This window comes from Phascolarctos cinereus, unplaced genomic scaffold (genome assembly GCF_003287225.1).
Source record: "Phascolarctos cinereus isolate Bilbo 61053 unplaced genomic scaffold, phaCin_HiC Scaffold_5;HRSCAF=322, whole genome shotgun sequence".
In the NCBI taxonomy this organism is placed as follows: Eukaryota; Metazoa; Chordata; class Mammalia; order Diprotodontia; family Phascolarctidae; genus Phascolarctos; species Phascolarctos cinereus.
Genome location: NW_027555958.1, coordinates 231843963 through 231865790, shown reverse-complemented (window position 1 = coordinate 231865790; position 21828 = coordinate 231843963). Strand labels below are relative to the sequence as shown.

The following is a 21828-nucleotide window of genomic DNA, read 5'->3' as shown; positions in this document are numbered from 1 at the left end:
AATGGCATTTATATAGGAAGTATTATTATGCCATTTACATATGAGGAACTGAGGTCCAGAGAAGTTGATGGTTTCACAGCTAGTAAGTATTGGAGACAGAATTAGAGCCCAGTCTTCCTGACTCCAAGTCTAGCACCAGAAACTTAGACAGATGGTGTCTAAGGTTCTTTCTGGCTCTAAATCCTACAGAATTTGAGGATCAGATTAGGTGATGTGAGTGAAAGTACTTTGTAAATGATAATGGATTCTACAACTATTATTATTATTATATATTGTGTCCTTTGATTTTTATAGACTGAGAGGAAGAGGAGATGAGGAAGAGTGTGTGTATATGGGATGGGAAGGGGACTGAGAAGCATACTGCATTGAAAAAGTAAATTTAAAAAGAGAAATGGAAAACAGGATCTGGATTCAAATCTTGACTCTGTCACTTAATACTTATATGACCTGAGAGAGGTGATTTTCTAGGGTTGTTTTTGTTCAGTCGTGTTTGACCCTTTGTAACCCTTTGTGACATAATGAAGTTTTCTTGGCAAACTGGAATGGTTTACCATTTCCTTCTCCAGTGGATTAAGGCAACCAAAGGTTAAATGGCTTGCCACTTAACACAGCTAGTATCTGAGGCTAGACTTGAGCTCGAGTCTTCCCTTTGAAGTCTAGGACCTTTCCTAAAGGTCCAAGCAGGAGTGGGGAACTTGTGGCCTCAGGCCACATGTGGCCCTCTAGGTCCCTGGGTGCTGCTTTTTGACTGAGTCCAAGTTTTACAGAACAAATCCTTTTGCTAAGGGGATTGGCCCAATGCCTTATCCACTGCGCCACCTAGCTGCCCTTGCTTGTAAGGAGGCTTCTTACATTCTAACAAGCCTTACCATAATAACCAGTGTTAAATCAGGGTTTGAGAGCAAGCCTGATTTCAGCTGCCCTCAGTTCTGGTACAAGAAACAAGACATTGTGAACCCACTCGGAGCTCAGAGGGAGCAGCTGGGGGGGGTGTCACCCTAAAGGGAGCTGCTGCCTAGATCTTCTGGTCCTGTTTCCCATCCTGGCCACCCTCCCCCATCACAGCAAGAGGAGATTAGGAGATTATTCTTCTTTAAGAAAATCTGAGCACCCCTTCTCCAAGGGTTTTAATCCCTGGCAGTCCCTTCTGGCACCTTCTTTCTATTTTCACCCGATCTCCCTTAGAGTGTCAGTCCCATTGGCCACTCAAGGATTTAGCGAGGACTTTTAACACCCGCTGTGGGGACAAGGTGAGGGGGGGTTGTCAGAAGATAATGGGATAGGTCTGAACCATCCTGGGCCTGGGGGAGGGGAGAAAAGAAGGCCAGACACTAGATGTGGGAATTAAGGATAATGTGCTAGTTGTACACCCCTTCCTCCTTCCCTTCAGCCCCTTTCTTTTTCTTTGCCTCTCCTCTGGATGATTTAAGCAGCCATCTCTGTCTTTCATTACTCTGTCCAGAAGTGTCTGTGTGCTTGCTGCATGAAAGAGAAAATTTATCTGTGTCTGTGTGAATGTGTGTATTAGCTTAAAAAAGAGTGCATGTCCCATTGAGAAGGAGAAAGGGAGCAAGCCCTGACCCTAAGCCCAACCTTCCCATCAGGACATCAGCGAAACCTTGGGAGAGAAGATGGGGAACGTCATGGAAGGGAAGACGGTGGAGGAGCTGAGCAGCACCGAGTGCCACCAATGGTACAAGAAGTTCATGACCGAATGCCCATCTGGCCAGCTCACGCTATATGAGTTCAGACAGTTCTTTGGCTTGAAAAACCTGAGCCCCTCGGCTAGCCAGTATGTGGAGCAGATGTTTGAGACATTCGACTTCAACAAGGTGAGTGGGGACAAAGAAGGCCAGGCATACCAAGGAGTCTTGGAAGGCAGGTTATAGCATCATAGGAGGAGCAAATCACTTCACCCCTCTGGGCCTCAGTTTCCCTCTCTATAAAATAAGGAGGTTGGAATAGATGGCTTCTAAGATTTAAATCTATTATCTTAGCAATGATAAGGAAACTTAGAAATCATAAGATCAAAATCTAGAGATGCAGGAGGCCTCAGAAGCCACCTTAGTCCAACTCTCTCATTTTACAGTGGAGGAAACTGAGGTCCAGGGAGAGTGAGTGGCCCAAGGTGACACTGGTAGTATACCCAAGACTCAAACCCAGGTCCTCTGACTCCAGTTTTAGTGGTCTTGTTATTCTATCACAGTTGTACTAGTTGGAAAAAGACAAATGGGGAAGCATTGCTTTTGTTTGTCCAAGGACAAGGCAAGAAGGAACTCAAATTGCAGCAAAAGAGACTGTGGCCTGATGGCAGGGAGGACATTGGTAATTGGAGGCTCTAATCCTTGACCCTCTTCTTCATGTCCTTGGGCAGTGTGCTGTCCCAAACCAGGTATGGGGACCTAATAGGACCCCTGAGAATTAGAGGGAGTGGGGAAGGAGAGGAACAGCCGGAAGCCAGTTTCCTAACTTGGATCCTGAGAGCTTGGGGTCAGTTTGACCTTTCTTTTGGATGAGGTCTAGACCTGCACAGGGGGTCACGTTACCAACTTAAATGTAAGGGATCCTGGAGTGGATAGGGGTACAGGCTAAGGGAATTACTCTTGTCCCAAATTCATGACTACCTGAGTTTGTTCCCAGCTACTATATAGTTAGCTCTGTGTCTCTTGGATCCAGAGATGACCAGTGTTCCCTCCCAGCACACAGTTGCTGCCCTGACCCTTACAGGTTTTTGTTATTGTTGAGTTGTTTCTGTCGTGTCTGACTCCTTGTGACCCCATTTGAAGTTTTCTTGGTAAAGTTACTGGAGTGGTTTTCCATTTCCTTTTCCAACTCATTTTACAGATGAGGAAACTGAGGCAAATAGGAGCAAGTGACTCACCTAGGGTCACACTGCCAGTTATGTGTCAAAGGTGGAACTGGAACCTAGGTCCTCCTAGACAGTTTGTTGTAGTGGATAGAGAAACTGCCTTGAAGCCACTCTCTTGCTGTCTGGCTTTTGGGTAAATTTACTTAACCTCTCTGTGCCTCTGTTTCTTTATCTGTATGGGAAATAAAGTTCCATTCTGATGCTTCATGGTTTGTGGAGGTGACCCTTGGGTCATGCCATGGAAGACAAGTTCTGGAGGGTCCTCCCAACCTGGCATAGCCTTTGAGAACCCTAAGGAACCTTCATGACACCGGGGACTATTAGAGTGGAACCTTATTTCCCTTTTTCAGATAAAATGAGGACCAGAGGTTGAATAACTTCCCCAGAACCACGTGGAGTATCATCTTTTCACCAGAGGGATTGTTTGTTCTATAGGTATTTGCCTAATGTACCACACGAAAAGGACATGACTTGGAGGGATTGCCATTGGCATTGGCTGGGGGGCTGGGAGTGAGAGAATTACCCATATAGGCAAAATCCCAGCTTTTTCAAAGTATAAAACCTTTTTAAAAAATGAGATAATACTACCTGTCCTGTTTGCCTCACTGGATTGTTAGAGGCAACTAAGGCAATTGAAACTCTAATGTAAGTTCTTATTATTAAGACTGACTTTTTCCACTGTCCTGTGGAGCCAGGACAGATTACTGAATTGCCCTCAGAAAAAACAAACAAGCTTAAATCACCCTTTCTCTGCCTCCCTGGCCCAGGCAGTAGGCTTCAGGCCCTTTCAAGTGAAATTGTTCACTGAGCCTCATAATGCAATAATGAGTCTTTCCTTATTTTTTCCTGGGGCCAGGATTAAGCAGAAAGGGTGGGAGAGGCTGACATGAGTTCTGTTGGGTCGGACCTGGGTCTGCAAGAGACACTGGGGAGCCTCTGGGGGCTGGTAAGGACTCAGGGCTATTTTCAACTCATATAAAGCAGATTATGGGTTTGGGGCAATGGAAATAGAAAGGACTTCAGTATGGTGCTTGAAGCTTTTTCCTGGAGGAGTTGCGGGGAGGAAAAGTAACCAAGGTAGGAGGGAGCTGAGTCATCCAGACAGTGGGTGAAAACAAGCAGAGAAAAGAACAATCCAGGCAGAGAAGCAGCTGTAGGGAAATAGGAGTTACCTGTACTGGTGTGGACAGATCTCTAGAACCCAGAGGTGAGAATATTGGAAGGGGGAAGGTAGGAGAGTGACCTCAGCAGAAGCACTTTATCAGCCTGACAGCTCAGACTGGAGCCCTAAAGAGCTCATGGGGAACGCTTGGAGCTCACACAACAGTAGGAAGCGCTTCCCCAAGAGAAGAGAGCTGCACCCTCTGAAAAGCAGTGATGATTTTGATTCATACGTACTGTCAGCTGAGATCACCCAGTAAAGGTCAGAGGAAGAAGAAATGAGTGGTAGTGGTCTTTGACTTCATGCTGAAAGATACAGTCTCTGATAATAATCAGGCAGCTAGTGGTAGAGGCACTGGGCCTGGAATCAGGAAGATCTGAGTTCAGATTTTACCTCAATCATTTACTGGCTGTGTGACCCTGGGCGAGTCACTTAACCTCTTTATGCCTTCCACTTTAGGGAGATAATGATAGCGCTTACCTCACAGGACTGGGGAGAGGGGAAGCTGTTAACACAGTGCTTAGCACATAGTAGATGCAATATAAAAGTCTATTCCTTAATCTGTATTATCTAGAAATTCTTTACCTGCTTCTATTCACTTCCATCTCTAATTTAGATTCTGTGCGGGAACATGTGCATGAATAAGTAAATACAGAATGAACATATATATATATAATATATACACACACACACACATACAAAATAAATTAATTTTGGAGATAGTAGGTTCTAATAACTAAAACGAACAGGATAGGCATTCTATTGTTGTTGTTCAGTGTCAGTCGAGTCTGACTCTTTGTGACCCCATTTGGAATTTTCTTGGCAAAGAAACTGCAGCGGTTTGCTGTTTCCTCCTCCAGCTCATTTTACAGATGAGGAAACTGAGGCAAACAGAGTTAAGTGACTTGTGCAGGGTCACACAGCTAGTAAGTGTCTGAGGCCAGATTTGAACTCAGGAAGATGAGTCCTCCCGACTCCAGGCCCTGTACTCTAACCACTGTACCAACTAGCTGCCCCTAGGCTTACTATCAGCTTTCAACTGATCAAAGGATCATAGATTTAGAACTGGAAGGTACCTCTGAGGCCATCAGGCCTAACCCTCCACATTTTTTTTTATTTTTATTTTTATTTTTTTTTATTTTTTTTCCCATATGCTTTTGAGTTGAAAATTTTTTCTCCCTTTTTCTCCCCCCTCACCCTCCCTAAGATGGCGCACAATATGACATAGGCTTTACATTTACATACCCATTAAACATATTTTCACATTAGTGAAGTTGTAAGTAAAAATTAAAACCAGTAGGAGGAACCATCAGAAAGATGAAACAAAACTCAACTGAAGGTAAAAATAAGTGAGAGCGATTTGACTTCCATAGTTCTTTCTTTGGATGTGGACAGCATTTTCCATCCCGAGGCCTCTGGAGATGTCTTAGATCCTCGTAATGCTGAGAAGGGTTCAGTTTAACATTCTTAGTCATTGCATAACGTGGCTGCTATTGTATACAAAGTCCTCTTGGTTCTGCTCACTTCACTCAGCATCAGACCATATAAGTTTTCCCAGGTTTTTCTGAAGTCAGCCTGTTCATCATTTCTTATAGAACAATAGTATTCCATTACATTCACATACCACAACTCTAACCCTCCACATTTTACAGCTAAGACTGACCAAGTCCAATTTGGCAGGACCACAGAGTACAGGGATGGAATAATAAATGCTAAGTCAACTCCAACTGTTTTACTGTCAGCTTTCCCTGGCCTTAGATGGACCTAGGTCTTGATTAGTGTGAACAGTGAATCCGCTGAAGTGGTCGAATGTATTTTAATTTACATTATCCAAAATTACACTTCTCTGTAGAATATGGCCATTGCTTCCAGCCCTATGGAAACGTGCAATGAGAACTTGAATAGTGAGTTCACATCATGGAGATTCATTATCCTCGTTAATGGAGACTTAGTTGTATTCAGTCCTGGACAGCTCCCATCGATGCCATCCTGTAGTCAGCAGGGAGAGACAGGAAAGACAGGAGAGACAGAGCCCTGGGGAAGAGAGATGGGCATCAGTTCACAGTAATCATATTTAACACTGTCCCAGGATGGGCAGTACCCTCTGCTGGCTGTAAGTAGTAAGAGGCCCACGCAGTGTGATTTCAGAGCCTCACCCCCAAGTACCTTCCCTACAATCTGTCATAGCAGCCTCTTTAGTTTTTTCTTTGATGGGCAGCTAGAAGGCGCCATAGTGCACAGAGCGCCAGGCCTGGAGTCAGGAAGACTCATCTTCCTGAGTTCAAATCTGACTTCAGACACTTGCTATGTGACCCTGGGCAAGTCACTTCACCCTGTTTGCCTCAATTTCCTCATCTGTCAAATGAGCTGGAAAAGGAAATGGCAAACAACTCTAGTATCTCTGCCAAGAAAACTTCAAATGGGGTCATGAAGAGTTGGTTGAAATGACTCAATGACAACAAAACTAAAATATACATTTGTTATCTGGAAAGAGGCCCCCATTAACCCATAGCATGGATTAGCTTATCATATGAATTAGCCTGTCACCTTGGAGGGTAGGACATGGGACAAGTAAATTTTGATTCTTGGCTTCCTTATTTCCAGTCTGTCATGGTTCAGTTCAGGTAACAGGAGTCATACATGAATGAAAATTACTAAACAAAACAAAACAAAACATATATTTGCATATACATATATATACACACATATGTGTGTGTGTATATATATATATACATGTATTCCTGATATGTATACAATTATATGGGCATCAGTTCACAGTAATCATATTTAACACTGTCCCAGGATAGGAAGCCTTTCTTGATCTCCCTCGTTATTTATGCTCTTTTTCATCAAATTATCTTATATTTACTTCTCCGTGTATTTGGAGTATCCCTCTCTCCAGTCCACCCCCTGTAAAATGTAAGCTCCTTGAGGGCAGGGACTATTTTTCATTTTGGCTTTGTGATAGGCCCAGTTTCTCCTAAAGTGCTTTATGTAACATATGAAAAAATTTCATTTTGACATTGTGATAGGCCCAGTTTCTCCTAAAGTGCTTTATATAACATATGAAAAAAAAAACCAATATGACTGAACAGTAGAGAGTAGCTAGGTGGCACAGCGGATAGAACACTGGACCTGGAGTCAGGAAGACCTGAGTTCAAATCTGCCTTCAGACACTTCCTAGTTGTATGACCCTGAGCAAGTCACTAACCTCTTTCTGCCTCAGTTTCCATAAAATGGAGATAATAGCACCTACCTCCCAGGATGTGAGGATCAAAGGAAAGAGTCTTTGTAAAGCACTTTGTAAACCTTAAAACTCTATATAAATGCCATATTATTATTGTTGTTGTTGTCAGAAGTGCTCAGTACCAAATGAACAGGACAGGTAGTAAAGGCCATGGGAAGATAGATCCCCGAGGGTTGAAGTCAACCTCTGTGGAAGGCTTCAAATTGCAGGCAAAAATTAATATGGCTCTTTTTGATATGTGACATACTTGGATGTTGTCCTTGGGAAAATCTGTTTCTCCTAACCCTCCCCTTGGGACCCAGGAACACCAATATGAGTGAACTTGACATATTTAGCAGCAGCATCTGGTACATTCCCTATCCCAGTGGTCTGCTGGTAAATGTTCAACTACCAGCTCCCTGAAAATTCCTGAAACATTTTAAAAGCTAATTTGCATCATTATTTTCTCTATTACTTTCTTAAATCTAGAAACCAACAAAACACTAAATTGAGCTCTGATTTGTAACATTTCCTGATTTTCAAGATGTAAATACTCATACCAAAAATTAAATAATCCTCAGGAGCCTGCATAAGCTGGCTTCATCCTCATCTCTCTTTCCAGATCTCATCAGTAGAATCAACAGGGTTGAGTAGATGGTCTTTTCTAGGGTAGAGTTTGAGGGACACCAGTAAAGATAACCCCTAAATACTAATAACATTACACCTTCTCCAACATACAAAATCTCCTTGACTTGGTTAAGACATTGTTGTTGTTTGTTTTGTTTTGACTGTAAACATATATAGGATCCTAAATATAGAGCTGGAAGAGACATCAGAAGACATCAGGCTGACCCTCTCAATTTTACAGGAAAAGAAACTGAGGTCTTTTTATTTCATTTCAATTCAACAAACCTTTATACCAGGAAACAATCTTAGCGGTTAGAGTTCTTCATGAAGGGGTTGGCTTATCTCTTAAAGAACTGAGTTTCCCATAGTGGAGGTCACTGAACGTCATTTTTAAAAAGCACATACGTTATCTTAGAAAGGCATTATTTGTCATTAACATCTTAGTATGGATTAGTGTATCAGGTTAGTCTCAGGTATGGAAGGAACCTCAGAGACTGCCTAGTCCAAATGTTCTGTAAAATTTGGATCCAGTCAAAAGGCTGAACTTAAGGATCTGGAAGGCCACATAAGGCCGCAGGTTCCGCATCCTGGGCCTAGTCAAATCTCTTCATTTTATATACTGGTGAGAAAACTGGAGACCTGAGGCAGGGTGTGACTTGCCTAAAATCACAAGTTGATTTAGAAACAGAGCCCAGACTAGAATCCAGTTCTCTTGATTCCTGGTGGGTGTTTTCATTTATTCAACAAAAACTTGTTAAGCACCTGCAGGGTGCGAAGCATTATGTTCCTTGCTAGACACAGTAAGAGTAGGTGGGTAAGAGACTTGTACTCAGACTCAGAAAGACCTGAGTTCAAATTTCCCCTCAAACACTTGCTAGCTGTCTGACATTAGGCAAGGGCAAGTCACAAGCTCTCCCAGCCTCAGTTTCCTCAAAATGGGGATAATAATAGCACCTACTTCACAGGGTTGTTGTAAGAATCAAGTGGGATAACACGTATTATGCTTTGTAAAGTACTGCATAAATGGTAGGTATTATTCCTTTTCCAATCCTCCTTAAGACTAGTGCCTTCATTATTTCCAATTTATGAGGAATATGCACATTATGGTATAGATTTGTATACATTGTATTATACACATTGTATACATATATACATATAATTGTATACATATCAAGAATATGTATATATACACATATGTGTGTATATATATGTATATGTAAATATATGTTTTGTTTTGTAATTTTCATTCATGTATGACTCTGTGACCCCTTTTGGGGTTTTCTTCCTTAAGATACCAGAGTGGTTTTCCATTTCCTACTTCAGCTCACTTTACAGATGAGGAAATTGAGGTAAATGGGGTTAAGTAACTTGCCCAGGGTCACACAACCAATAAATGTCTGAGGCTGAATTTGAACTCAGGTCTTCTTGACTCCAGGCCTAGCACTCTATCCACTGTGCCATATATATCTATATATGTATGTATGTGTGTGTGTATATATATATATATATATATATATACACACCTATATTTCATATATAGTTGTGTATTATATATATAATATATATATATATATATATATATATATACACACCTATATTTCATATATAGTTGTTTTCATGTTGTCTCTCCCCCTCCCCGCTTGGACTAGGAGGTCCTTGAGAGCAGGGATTATCTTTTACCTTTCTTTGTATTCCTATAGTACGTATTTTTAATAAATATAAATTAACTGACTGACTAGGGGTGATAGAAAGTTTAAATAATATGTCATCATGGAACTTATAGGAGGGAGGCGACTAGGGAGTATATTGGATATAGCACTGGACCTGGAGTCAGGAAAACCTGAGTTCAAATTCAAATTCAAATTAAATCTTCAATATCTTTGCCAAGAAACCTCCAAATGGGGTCATGAAGAGTTGGACACAACTGAAAAATAACAACACTCTTGGATAAGTCTGTGTTGCAAAATAGTATAAGATAAATACGTTAAAGAGTTGTTGATCAAAATGCCAGTAAAGGCCAAGAGGGAGAGGAGGTTGTTATTGGCATGTGTGGTGGTCAGTTCAACTTGGAGCTCATATAATAGTGCTCTTAGCAGAGAGTAGGTCTTGATAGAATAGGACACATGGACAGGCAAGTGTTGGTATTTTAGGTAAGGAGGCCAAACAAGGTCTCTGGGGACAGACCATCCTAGCTAAGTTACATTTCTATAATAACTCATATTTCTAAAGAGCTTTGTGGTTTTCAAAGAGATTTCCTCAAACAGCCCTATAGAGTAGCTTGTGAAAGCATTATTATTCCCAATTTACCTAAGGCTCAGCAAGGTAAAGATTGGCAGATCAGATGGGAGAACAGATTTACGTGTCCTCACACAGCTAGTGTCAGAGAAGGTGCTCAAACCTGGGTCTCTCCTGAGTCCAGGTCAAGAATTCCATCCATTCCATCATACTGCCTACACAGTGGGGGCAGAGGAGAAGGAGAAGGGCAGGACAGGGCATGGCTTGGAGCTACTGCAAGGGCCCATGGGATCTGAAGAAGAAACACCCAAGGAAAAGGAGGTATAAAGGGATGGTGGTAGGGTGGAGGGAGGGAGGGATATGGGTCCCAACTAAGCTTTGTGTATCTATTTTAAATCCTTTAGGTTGTTAGTTCCTTAAGGGGGAAGGGACCATGGCTTAATTATTTTTGTTTCTTCCTTCATACTTAGCACATTGTTGGGTATACAGTAGGAACTCAATAAGTGTTCGTTTTTAAACGTTGGATGAACTTCATACATTTCACCATGGTGTCCAAGGCCCAGGTACTCCCTATTGGCTCTAGATAGGGTCAGATCTCATTGGGACAAACATCTGAGACCTGATTAGTGGGCAGAAGTGTGAGCTGGGCCTGGGAAACTCATTCTCTGTCCAATTATGACATCAAAGGACTGACAGTGAAATGTTCCTACTGCCTCTTGCTAGAGAAGTGGTAGACTACAGGTATGGAATGAAGCACACGTTTTCACTTAGGGCTAACCTGTTGATCTTTTTTTGCTTAATGAATTTATTTGTTACAATTTTGTTGTTGTTCAGTCATTTTGGTTGTGCCTGACTCTTTGTGACCCCATTTGGGGTTTTCTTGGCAAAGATACTGGAGTGATTTGTTATTTTCTTCCCCAGCACATTTTTACAGATGAGGAACTGAGGCAAACAGGGTTAAGTGACTTGCCCAGGATCACATAGCTAGGAAATGTCTGAGGCTGGATTTGAACTAGGAAGATGAATCTTCCTGACTCCAGGCCTGGCACTCTATCCATTGGGTCATCTAGCTGCCCCTTTGTTATGATAGCAGGTTCCATTAGGGGTAGGAAAGTAGTGGTAGGGTAGGGGTCCATACACAGTGATTATTTTTTTTAAAGAAAAAGAACATGCTTGAGCTAGGAATCCCCTAACAATCCTGTCTGTTCTTGCCTAGGATGGTTATATTGACTTTATGGAGTATGTGGCTGCCCTGAGCCTCGTCTTGAAAGGGAAGGTGGAACAGAAGCTTCGCTGGTACTTTAAGCTATACGATGTGGACGGCAACGGCTGCATTGACCGAGGAGAGCTGCTCAACATCATCCGGGTAACTTAAGGTGACCAGATAGTCTGGTTCGGCCCACACTGACCCAGTTATCTCAATAACCTGGGCAAGCATCCTGGGAAATTCCTGTTTGATCCCCTGCACCAGGAAAATAGCTGTAGACCAACTGTGAAGTCCTCTTCCTTACTCTGTGAATGACCATATCTAAGCTGGCCCTTCATAATGCTTAAGATCTGACCATTTTTCTAGTCCTTGCTTGACATTTCAGACTAGGAGAACCCCTTTTGGGGTTTTTGGAGAAGCGAGGACATTAAAATAATCTGTGGCATCCTACTTAACCCTTGGTCAGTGGTATGTTGGCAAATATTTAACAACTGGCTCTGTGAAGAAAAAATGTACCCATGACACACTTTTAATTTTAATTTGCATTTGTTGTTGTTGTTCAGTTGTTTTAGCAAGTGTCCAACTCTTCATGACCCCATTGGGGGTTTTCTTGGCAAAGATACTGGAATGGTTTGCCATTTCCCTCTCCAGATCATTTTACAGTGAAGCAAACAGAGTTAAGTGACTTGCCCAAGGTCACACAGCTAGTAAATGTCTGCAGCCACATTTGAACTTAGGTCTTCCTGACTCCAGGCCTGGTGTTCTATCCACTTGGCCACCACATTGTTGAACTGGAAAGTGTCCAGAGAACAGTGACTGGTAGAATGTAAACTCCTTGAGAGTAGGGACTGTGTGTGGTGAAGGGCTTTGAGTCCATGTAATATGAAGACTGATTAAAGGACATAAGGATTATACACTGGAGGAGAGAAGACTCAAGAGACGTCAGGTATTTGAAGGGATGTCACAGGGTAGAGGGATGGAATGTTTTCTGTTTAGCCTCAGAGGACAGATCCAGGAGCCATGGGCATAAAGAATCGTAGCTCTGGAGTGAGATTTCAGACTTGGGTTCAAATCTCATCTCTGATGTTTTTACTACCTACATGACTTGGGGAAAGGTGATTACCCTCCCCGGGCCTTAGTTTCCTCACCCATACAAGTAGGGGGTCAGAGTCGAGGGTCTCTGAGGTATCTTTCAGTGCTAGATCCTACTTTTAGGTAAGACAGTGTGGTGTGCTGGTTAGAGCACTGGACTTGGAATCAGGAAGATTTGGGTTCAAATAGCTACTCAAACACATAATAGCTGTCTCAGGGCAAATTACTTCTCCATGCCTCGACTTTCCTCATCCATAAAAAGACAGAGTTGGTTGGATTCAGTGGACTTGAAGATCAAGTCATTTAACTTCTCAGTGCCTCAGTTTCCTTATCTGTAAAAAGAAGGGTTTGGAGTCAGTGGCTTCTAAGGTCCCTTTCACATGTAAGTCTATGATTCTTTGAAGTTGTAAAGAGGAACATTTAAGCTCGATGTTGGGAAAGACTTCCTCAACAATGACAAATGTCCAAAAGTGGGGTGGGCTGAATTCTGTCAGTAGTTGCCCTGCCCTAAAAGTCTTCAGGAAAAGGCCAGATGACCATTTATTGAGGGTATTTATTGTGTAAATTCTTTTCTGCCACGGGGTGAACTAGATGACTGCGGAGATCTCCTGCACCTCTCCAATTCTGGGATTTAGGTATTGAAGACCTGCCTCTCTCCATCAGCGATTTGCTGTGTGTCCTTAGGCAAGTCACTTGGCATCTGAACCTCAGTTTCTTCGTCTATAAAAAGGGGATAATGATTCTACTACCAAGCTCACGCTGTCATCGTGAGAAAAGTGTTTGCAAATCTTAGAGCTCTGTATACATGTGAATGATTTTTATTTTCATTGCCTCACGGGTTGTTGTGAGGAGCAAATGAGAATCGAGGTGAAAGAAGGAAGGTGAGGTCACATGATTACACTGTCATAGGGACCAAGCTCCTTGAGAGCAAGGATTATCTTTTACCCTTCTGTGTATCCCTATTACTGAGCACACAGTAGGTGCCTAATAAATGTTTATTGACTGACAGAGAATGTTAGAACACAGAGCATGGAATGTCAGAGCTGGAAGGAACCTTAGAACATAGAGTATTGGAATACAGAGCATGGAATGTCAGTAGGGCTGGAAGGGATTTTAGAACATAGAATGTTAAAACACAGAGCATAGACCGTCAGCTGGAACACAGAATGTTAGAACACAGAGCATGGATTATCAGGGCTAGAAGGGACCTTGGAACACAGTATGTTGGAATACACAACACAGACTATCAGGTCTAGAAAGACTTTAAAACAGAATGTTGGAACATAGAACGTAGAATTCCAGCACTGGAAGAAGACTTAGCACCTAGAATGTTAGTACACAAAACACAGACTGTCAGAGGTTGAAGGGACATTGGAGATCATTTAGCCAAACCCCTTCATTTTACAGATGGGGAAACTGAGGCCCAGAGAGGAAATTAACTTGTATGAGGTCACAAAGCAAATAACAGAGGTGGGATTCAAACTCAGGTCTTCTGATTCTGAGCCCAGTATTCTTCTTTTATTGTTTTGCACTGAGCACATTTTGTGTGTCTGGCCCTGGGTGAGGCACTATAGAGAATATAGAGAAGTATAAGGCATGAGAAATATGGGAATCCTGTACTGAGTGATGGATGAGTGGGACTGGAGCAGTCAGTAAGTCAGAGAATCATTGAGCTGCAAGGAAACTTGGAGAGGACCTACTTCTTCATTTTACAAAGCTTCCGAAGGCTGTTCTAACTCCTAATATTCCATGATTCTATATTGTATTTGCCCTCAAGGAACTCACACTCTCAGAGGAAATAACCTAATTGTCTCTATCTGGTTTGGGTTTCATCCTTACCCTCTCCCTGCTCCTAAACCAAGCCCTCTCCCTTCCTCCCTCTCTTTTTCCCACATCTAAGCCACTGTTCCTCTTCTCCAGGAATAAGGATTGGGGGAAATGGAGAGAAGCAGCTAAGTTCAGAGACCCCACTAACCACAGCCCATCAGGATGGACTGTTGTGTCTGACTCTTCATGCCCTCTTTTGGGGTTTTCTTGGCAGAGATACTGAAGTGCTTTGCCATTTCCTTCTGCTCATTTTTAGATGAGGAAACTGAAGCAAACAGGGTTAAGTGACTTGCCCAGGGTCACACAGCTAGTAAGTGTCTGAGGCTGGATTTCAACTCAGCTCTTCCTGACTCCAGGCCCAGCACCTATCCACTGTGCCACCTTGCACAGTCCCCAGGCTGGACTAGATGATCTCTACAGTTCCTATCCTGTCTCCCAGCAGCATCAGACATACTGTGACTTGAGCAGCAAGGTACTACTCCCCGGTAACAAAGCTAATTTCCTCCTCTGTATGAAGAGGAACCTCTATACTTTCTGTTCTGGGGAGTCTATCGACTCTGTGGGATACACAGTAATAGTCCCTCTTATAGAAAGAGCAGTCTGCCAAGAAGTCCAAGTACATGGTAATCAAGTCATTCCTTCCAACGCACAAATGAAGAAGGCAATTATCTTTCTCAGTCCTGCAGCTTGCAAAGGCAAAGGCAGAAATCTTTTTGAAAAACACTGCTCCAGTTTTACACTTATCTGGCATGGATGTGACTGTAGTCAAGGCAGATTTTGAAGGACAAGTTAAGAAGCTACTAGAATTAATAGAAAACTAAAATCCTTCCAGATCTAAATGTAGGTGCCGTGAAACCCTGACAGCTTGTCCTGCTCTGCCACCTGCTGTCTAAATCTTGATATTGCATCCTTCTCCAGGCTTGTCCTCTTGGAATCTTCGATCATTCCAGCCCTCCCTCTCCCTTATCTCATCCACTCTTCTGTTATTTTCCTGTAGGCCATACGAGCCATTAACCCCTGCAGTGATTCAACCATGAGTGCAGAGGAGTTCACTGACACAGTCTTTGCCAAGATTGATATCAATGGGGACGGTAAGGAGTGGGATGAAACAATGGGACCTTTCTCCTGCCACTCTAAATCTGTTCTCCCTAACCAGTGTCTGTCTACATAACCTTCTATCCACCCATTCAAGCCCTGGTCCACAGGTTCCATATTGACTTTTAGAGGGTATACTCAACCCTGGCCACATGTCCTGGACTCTTCTTCCACTTCCCAACTCTAGGATGTTGACTCCTGTGTCTCCACGTGCTCTCCTAAAACTTTAGCTGGCTTCTCCATCTCCCACCCCCAATTAGCCTTCCTTCTTCTGACCCTGCAGCCTTCATGCTGCCTTCTGTCCTTTGTCTCCAGACTTCTTTCCTTTGCCCTAGACTTGAGCCTTTGACCCCTCCTCTACTGATTCCCATGCCCCACTCCTATACCCTGGATTCCTTCTTCCAACTGGTTCATTAGCTCTAACTCTGCTCCTTGCTCTAGACTGTCACCGCAGCCACACCCTCTATCCCCTGCCTTCCCACTGGATTGTAAAACCACATTGCCCACTCAGAGATTGATGCCCTCTTCTTCCCTCCCCTTTAGGTGAGTTGTCTTTGGAGGAATTCATGGAAGGTGTCCAGAAGGACGAGATGCTGTTGGACACACTGACCCGAAGCTTAGACCTTACCCACATTGTTCGCATGATACAGAATGGTGGGCAGAACTTGGACAAAGGACAAGGGGAGGATGGGGCAGCTGGGTGAGCCCAAAGGGGTCTAGGCTACCATCTCTGAGGGCTAGTTTTGTATTTTTTTTTAAAAATATATATCATGCACCACCTACATGGGTTTCCGTTTACCTCCTTTCAGAGTGCTGATGGGTGGTTAGGCCTGTTCACCCTACAGGCAGCATGGTGTAGTAGATGGAGCTCTAGATTTGGAGTCAAGAAGATCTGGGTTTGACTTTTGCCTTGGACGCTCACTAGCCATATGACACTGGGCAAATCACTTAAACTCTTAGATTCTCATTTTCCTCATCTACAAAATGAAAGGGTTGGACTCTGTCCCCTCTAAGTCCTTTCCAGTTCTAAATCTGTGATCCTGTGACTGATTTCTGAGGGTCATAAGGCCTGATTCACAGGGTGTAATCTGGACAGGTCTCTAGTGTGGGGAGGAGGGAGAGACCAGTCATTTGCCCTGGCCTCCTAGAGTGAGTTAGATCAGTTCTGGGGGCAGGGTTTATTTTGCAGTGCTAGAACCACAGTATCTCAAAGTTGAAAGGCATCTCAAAGGTAATTTATTCTAGCCCTGACCTGAGCACAAATGCCCTCTACAGCATTCCTGATAAGTGGTCTTCCAGCCTCTGAAAGCCAATCCTAGGCTTCTCCGCAATCTTGTCATTCTCCTTTCTCATCCTTGGAAAGCAGGGATGGGGATGAGTGGCTACTGAAGGGGAGGGTGATGTGGGAAAAGACCTCCCAAGTTCTACCTTCCTTCAGGGAGTTCTCAACCTATCCTGAGTCACTCACTCACTCATTCAATAAACATTTAGTAGCTCCTTATTGTGCTGAGCTCTGAGGTGGATCTGGAAGACCCGACATTTCAATAAAACACAATCCCTACCCAAAGAACCCAGTAAGAGTAGGATGGATTCTCCTTCTTACCTATTCCCTGCTCCCGATTCTGCTGGCCGGTGGGACCCCTAGTAAGGGCAATGGATCCTGTTCTTCAGGGAATATAACAAAAGGGAAGAAAGGAGAGACAACCTGTCCTGCTTCCCTTTTTCTGAGAGGTGGGGAGAGAGCCCTCAGTCACACCCAGGACATGACAGTGCTATTTCCTTCTCATTGCTACAGTCACTTAGCAGCATCCAGAAGTTTGTGCATCTTTGACTCAGTGTGTACTCTTTGTGTAATATATGTGTGTGTATAGATGTTGGGCATGTATGTGAGCTGTGGATTTGTATGCTGGATGTGTATATCTAGGAGTATGGGTGTAGATCATATATATGTATTTCACATTTTAACCAGTAGTGTTCCATAGGATTTTTATTTTCACAAACCTTATGAAGACTAGATCACCATATTTATTCAATAAGTGTTTTTGAACACCTACTATGCACTACGTGCTATTCTAGGTATCCTCCCCTCCACAATCCATCTTCCACACAGATGCCAAGACAATATTACTAAGGCACAAGTATGTCCATATCACCAATCTACTCCAAAGCCTGGAGCAGCCTGACTTTTCTTTTGTCTATAGGATAAAATATAAATTCCTCAGCCTGATATTAAAAGCATTTCACAGTTTGTCGCCAAACCTTCCCAGACCTCCTTCCTTCAATGCATATTCCAGGAAGATAAGACTATTCCCTGCTCTCCAAACTCAAAATGCCGTGTCTCATTTCCATTTTTTCACAGAGGCCACCCCCACCCCGGTCTGGTTTGCTCTGGTCCATCCATCTTAGGACCAGGATGTTATATTTTATCTATACTCAGGGTTCTCTGGTCCCCTCAGGGGCTTGTAAAGATCTTTTCTCTGTCATTGGCTCAAGTCCCCCACTAATTATGCTCCCCTTATTTTAGGCACCCAGTGACAAGCACCCCAGTTTCATTTAACTATTTAATATCAGATTAACTTTTACTAAAGGATATTAGCCTTTCTTAATGCCCCTTAATCCTAGTGCCTTCTCTCTGAGATCAGCTCCAATTTATTCGAATATATTTGGTTTATTCATATTTATTTGTATTTTGTCTTCCCTATTAGATTGTGATCTCCTTGAGAATAGGGAATATTTTTTTTTGCCATTCTTTATATCACCAGCATTTAGCACAGTGCCTGGTACATAGTAGGTATTTAATTTTTTTGGTCTCTGGGAAAGGGAAAAGGAAATTAAGCTTATTGTTTAACTCAGTTGCTATATAGCATTAGTACCACCAAGTTCAAGTCCAAAACTAGGAGTGCTGGGTTCTACTAAGTTCCCAGGTTACTCAGGGCCTCAGTGCTAGGCTGGCTATGCCACCCGGCCTGGATTCTTGGATTCCCATATCTCTGTGGTTTGAATACTTGGCTTTATTGGAGACTCCTCTCCCTATAACCAGAAGGGAAAAGATCAATGTAAAGGCCAAAACTCAAGGCCTAGTGTTTGGGGTCACATGACTTAAGGGGAAAAGGGGGAAGGAAGTGGCCTTTAGACCACTTAGCACATGTGAGTGACAGTCCCTCACCTTCAGATGGAAATGTCCAGAAAAGCCCTGAAAGTGCTCAGTCAGGCAGTTTTAAAGATATAGATAGTTCCAGCTATGTATCCAATGGAAAAAACTGCTCCCAACCACATGGTAAGCCAACTGCAGACTGTCCACATGTAAGCCAATTGGCACCAGCCTTTAGGAAGCAGATCCTCCAGTGCCTGGTGGGTGTAACCATCTTAATAGGTAGGTGGCCTAAGCATGTGCCAAATCTCCATTATACAGAATGTACTTCCTCCTAAACTCTTCTCTGAATCTTTTTCTTCTTTTGAGGAAGAAGGTGGCTCAGGTACCATTTTTTAGAAAAATATTTTCCTTGGTCTTTCTAGGTGTTAATCTCTCTCCAACTAACTTATATAGCCAGCATGGTACTCAACTCTTGATTCTTATAAACTACTGGACTCAGTATGGAATATCTGGATTCTAAGTGTACCTTATTTGTCTTAAGCCTCAATCCCACCTTAGCTGGAAACTTTTAAGGTCACCTAACCTCAGTTTTACCAGGTTAGCTGGGAAGAAAAGGAATAGGCAAGACAAAAGTAAAATATTTAATCAGTACTAAAACAATTAGTAAAGTAATAAGATAGCATTCTCATCACACGTACTCTAAGGATTAGGGTTTCATCTCCAAGAAAATCATGGGAAAACAGTCTTCTTCAAGATCATGCTCTGATGAATGGAGCATATGACAAATGTCTTTTGTATGGCTGGACCAAAGATGGCAAAGATCCCTTCATGGAGGAACTGAGTCTATGATTTCAGCATCCGTTGCTTTCATCCTTTTCAGCTTCCATCTCCCCATTCTTAGCAGCCAGCAAGAGGGCTACACTGTAGCTGTCCTCTTTCTTTCACCAGGCATCACGATGAGCAGCTTTCCACACAACTTCTCCTTCTTCCCAGAAGTCTCCACTGCCCTCCTAATAGAATCTCTCTGTACTGTAGACACACAGTCTTATGGGAATTGAAGTCCTAGGCCTTTTAATCAAGCTTGTCTTTGAAGCCCAGAGCCTCATGAAAATTCAATCCTTTCTCTTGGATGTTCTCCTATTTCCACTCCAAATATTCATATGGATTATTTGTGTCTGACCTGTGGTAAAGCCTTTCCAGTTCATTTTTGGTCTAATTAGCCACGGTTGGACGCACTATACCTTGACTCTGCCATAGTGATGTTTATTTTGGTCCTCTTCAAGCACTAAGGACAACACCAACCAATTACCGTCATATTGCGTGTATCTGCGCACATGTTGTAGTTAGCCCCTGAGTAGAATACGAATTTTTTGAGAGCAAAAAAATATTGTTTTTGTCTTTGTATTCCCTGTATCTTCAAAAAATATAACTCCAATGCCTCATCATGGCATGGTGGCCACTTGTGTTATCAAAGGTTCTGCCAGTAGAATGCCCTTTCTGGCAAGTTTCACCACACTGGAAAGGCTTTGAGTACAGTCCTAGTAATAGATGTGTCTGCTTTACAAGGACTAGCCCAGTTAAGTACAGGGAGGTTCATAGCCAGTCTTCATTATCATTGGTGTTGAATTCTGTGGCTATGGTTACTCATAAAACAAAGAAAAATACACTATGGTCCTTAGTCTTATGTAACTCCTTTATCTTGGTGGTAGAGTGGGTGAAATGTGGGCAGAAGGCATTAAGAATCGGATGCTTATTAAACGATCTATAAGCCTGAACTTACCTAAGGGTTGCATCCTTGTCCAATAACCAACAAATGGACATATTAACAGAGAAAATGAATTGTATACATTTTCAGCAAAAATAAAACCAGAAGACTAGCAAATCTTAGAGTTAAATGGAAGACTGGCTCACAGGCCCTCTTTGAAGAGGCAAATAGCAAAGTTTGTATAATTGGTTTTATTGTGCACCCAAAGGCATCAGTCATGTTACAATGAAATATGTAAAGGGACCACCATGAAAATTCTTGCCCCTTATGCATCAGTATCTGTTGCAGTAGATGAAGAGATAGAGAAATTCTGTACAGAAATCAGTAAGCCACTCCCAATGACATCAATCCATACTTTGATACCTGGTGACTACTTTTATCATGCCTGTAAACATGGCTATGAGTGAGAATGGTGAAAAAGATGTTGGAAGAGAGGTTCAAGAGTAAGGAATGGGGGAAGCTAAAGACCTGTGGACTGCCTCATTCTTGGATGTCATGAATACTTTTTTAAGGGAAGAATAAAAAGACAAAGGATGTACTGAATATCGACAAACATTACAAAGAAGGAAAGTGATTATATTTTAATAGACAAGAAATAACTTGTTACTAATGTGGGAATCATTCTTGATTCAACTGTCTGTGTGTAGTCATACCACTGACTTGTTAAATCAGAGGTCAAAATCAGGACTAAGTGAGGAGAATGAATAAAAATAAAAAGAAATGGCTTGTAATTAAAACAGTTATTTATACAAAGTCCATCAATAGATGATGTCTATCTATCTATATACATTATCTATGTATATATACATATAACAATCCATCCATATGGTATGTGTATGTACCATACATATGCACAGTGGGCATGAATAGGTTGCACACATTCTAAAAAAGGAATGAGGAAGAAGCCATATAAAAGATATTATCAAAGAAATATATAATCAAAAGAGAAGATAGACAAAATACTATCCTGGGGATAGGCCAGAGGTCAGGAGAAGGGCCAGAGCCAGGCCTACTACCCTGGCTGGGTATTGCTACTTTCTTACATGAGGCATGTGAGAAATTGAGGGGTGTGGAGAAGAAGGTAGTAAAAAATAATGTCGGGGGAGAAACTTTCTACAAGCTTCAGGAGCTAGGTGAGGAAAGAAGCAGTCCAAGGGGATCTTCAGCTAACACTTTTACCTAGTAACTAATGAAATTACTGATTCTTGCCTGCTGATTGGCCAGTGCAGTCCTTTGGGGAACTGAGGTTGGAAAGTCCCCATTGAGCTAAGCTGTATGAAAGAGGAGCTGAAAGTGTGTAACTTTAGCTCAGGCTAAGTGTTAATGGATGGAAAGGGGGTGATTCAGATTCCTCAGAACTCACGCCCAAGTTTTTCTCCTTAACCTAGCTGTTTCCTTTCCTGTCCCACTGCAGTGGGAACTTAGCCCCTTGAAAGATAGAATTCATCCCCTAAAAGAGTCCCCAACATCTGGTCACCACAAACTAGAGTCCTGGTTCTGCTTTTCTTCTTCCCTCTCAAGACATTTCCTTTAGAAATTTGGCCTTCTTCCTTCCTCTGAAAACATCACTGTCCTTCCACCTCCATTCTCTTTTTGGAAAGGCAATCATTACTCGCACCTTGGACACCA

The 21828-nt window shown here is 42.5% G+C and overlaps 1 protein-coding gene across 1 annotated transcript; it reads left to right on the top strand.

Moving 5' to 3' along the window:
• The first annotated feature begins 306 nt into the window (after positions 1-306).
• Positions 307-16112, top strand: GUCA1A (guanylate cyclase activator 1A). Its single transcript, XM_020979753.2, has 4 exons — positions 307-1832; positions 11336-11485; positions 15243-15336; positions 15884-16112. Exons 1-4 carry the CDS (start codon positions 1632-1634, stop codon positions 16042-16044), a joined length of 606 nt encoding a protein of 201 aa, XP_020835412.1. The 5' UTR covers positions 307-1631; the 3' UTR covers positions 16045-16112.
• Positions 16113-21828: the final 5716 nt, after the last annotated feature.

Coding starts and splice junctions, on each gene's coding strand:
- GUCA1A (XM_020979753.2), top strand. CDS start 1,632: ATGGGGAACGTCATGGAAGGGAAGACGGTGGAGGAGCTGAGCAGCACC. Junction 1,833..11,335: donor AGACATTCGACTTCAACAAG/GTGAGTGGGGAC, acceptor GTTCTTGCCTAG/GATGGTTATATTGACTTTAT. Junction 11,486..15,242: donor AGCTGCTCAACATCATCCGG/GTAACTTAAGGT, acceptor ATTTTCCTGTAG/GCCATACGAGCCATTAACCC.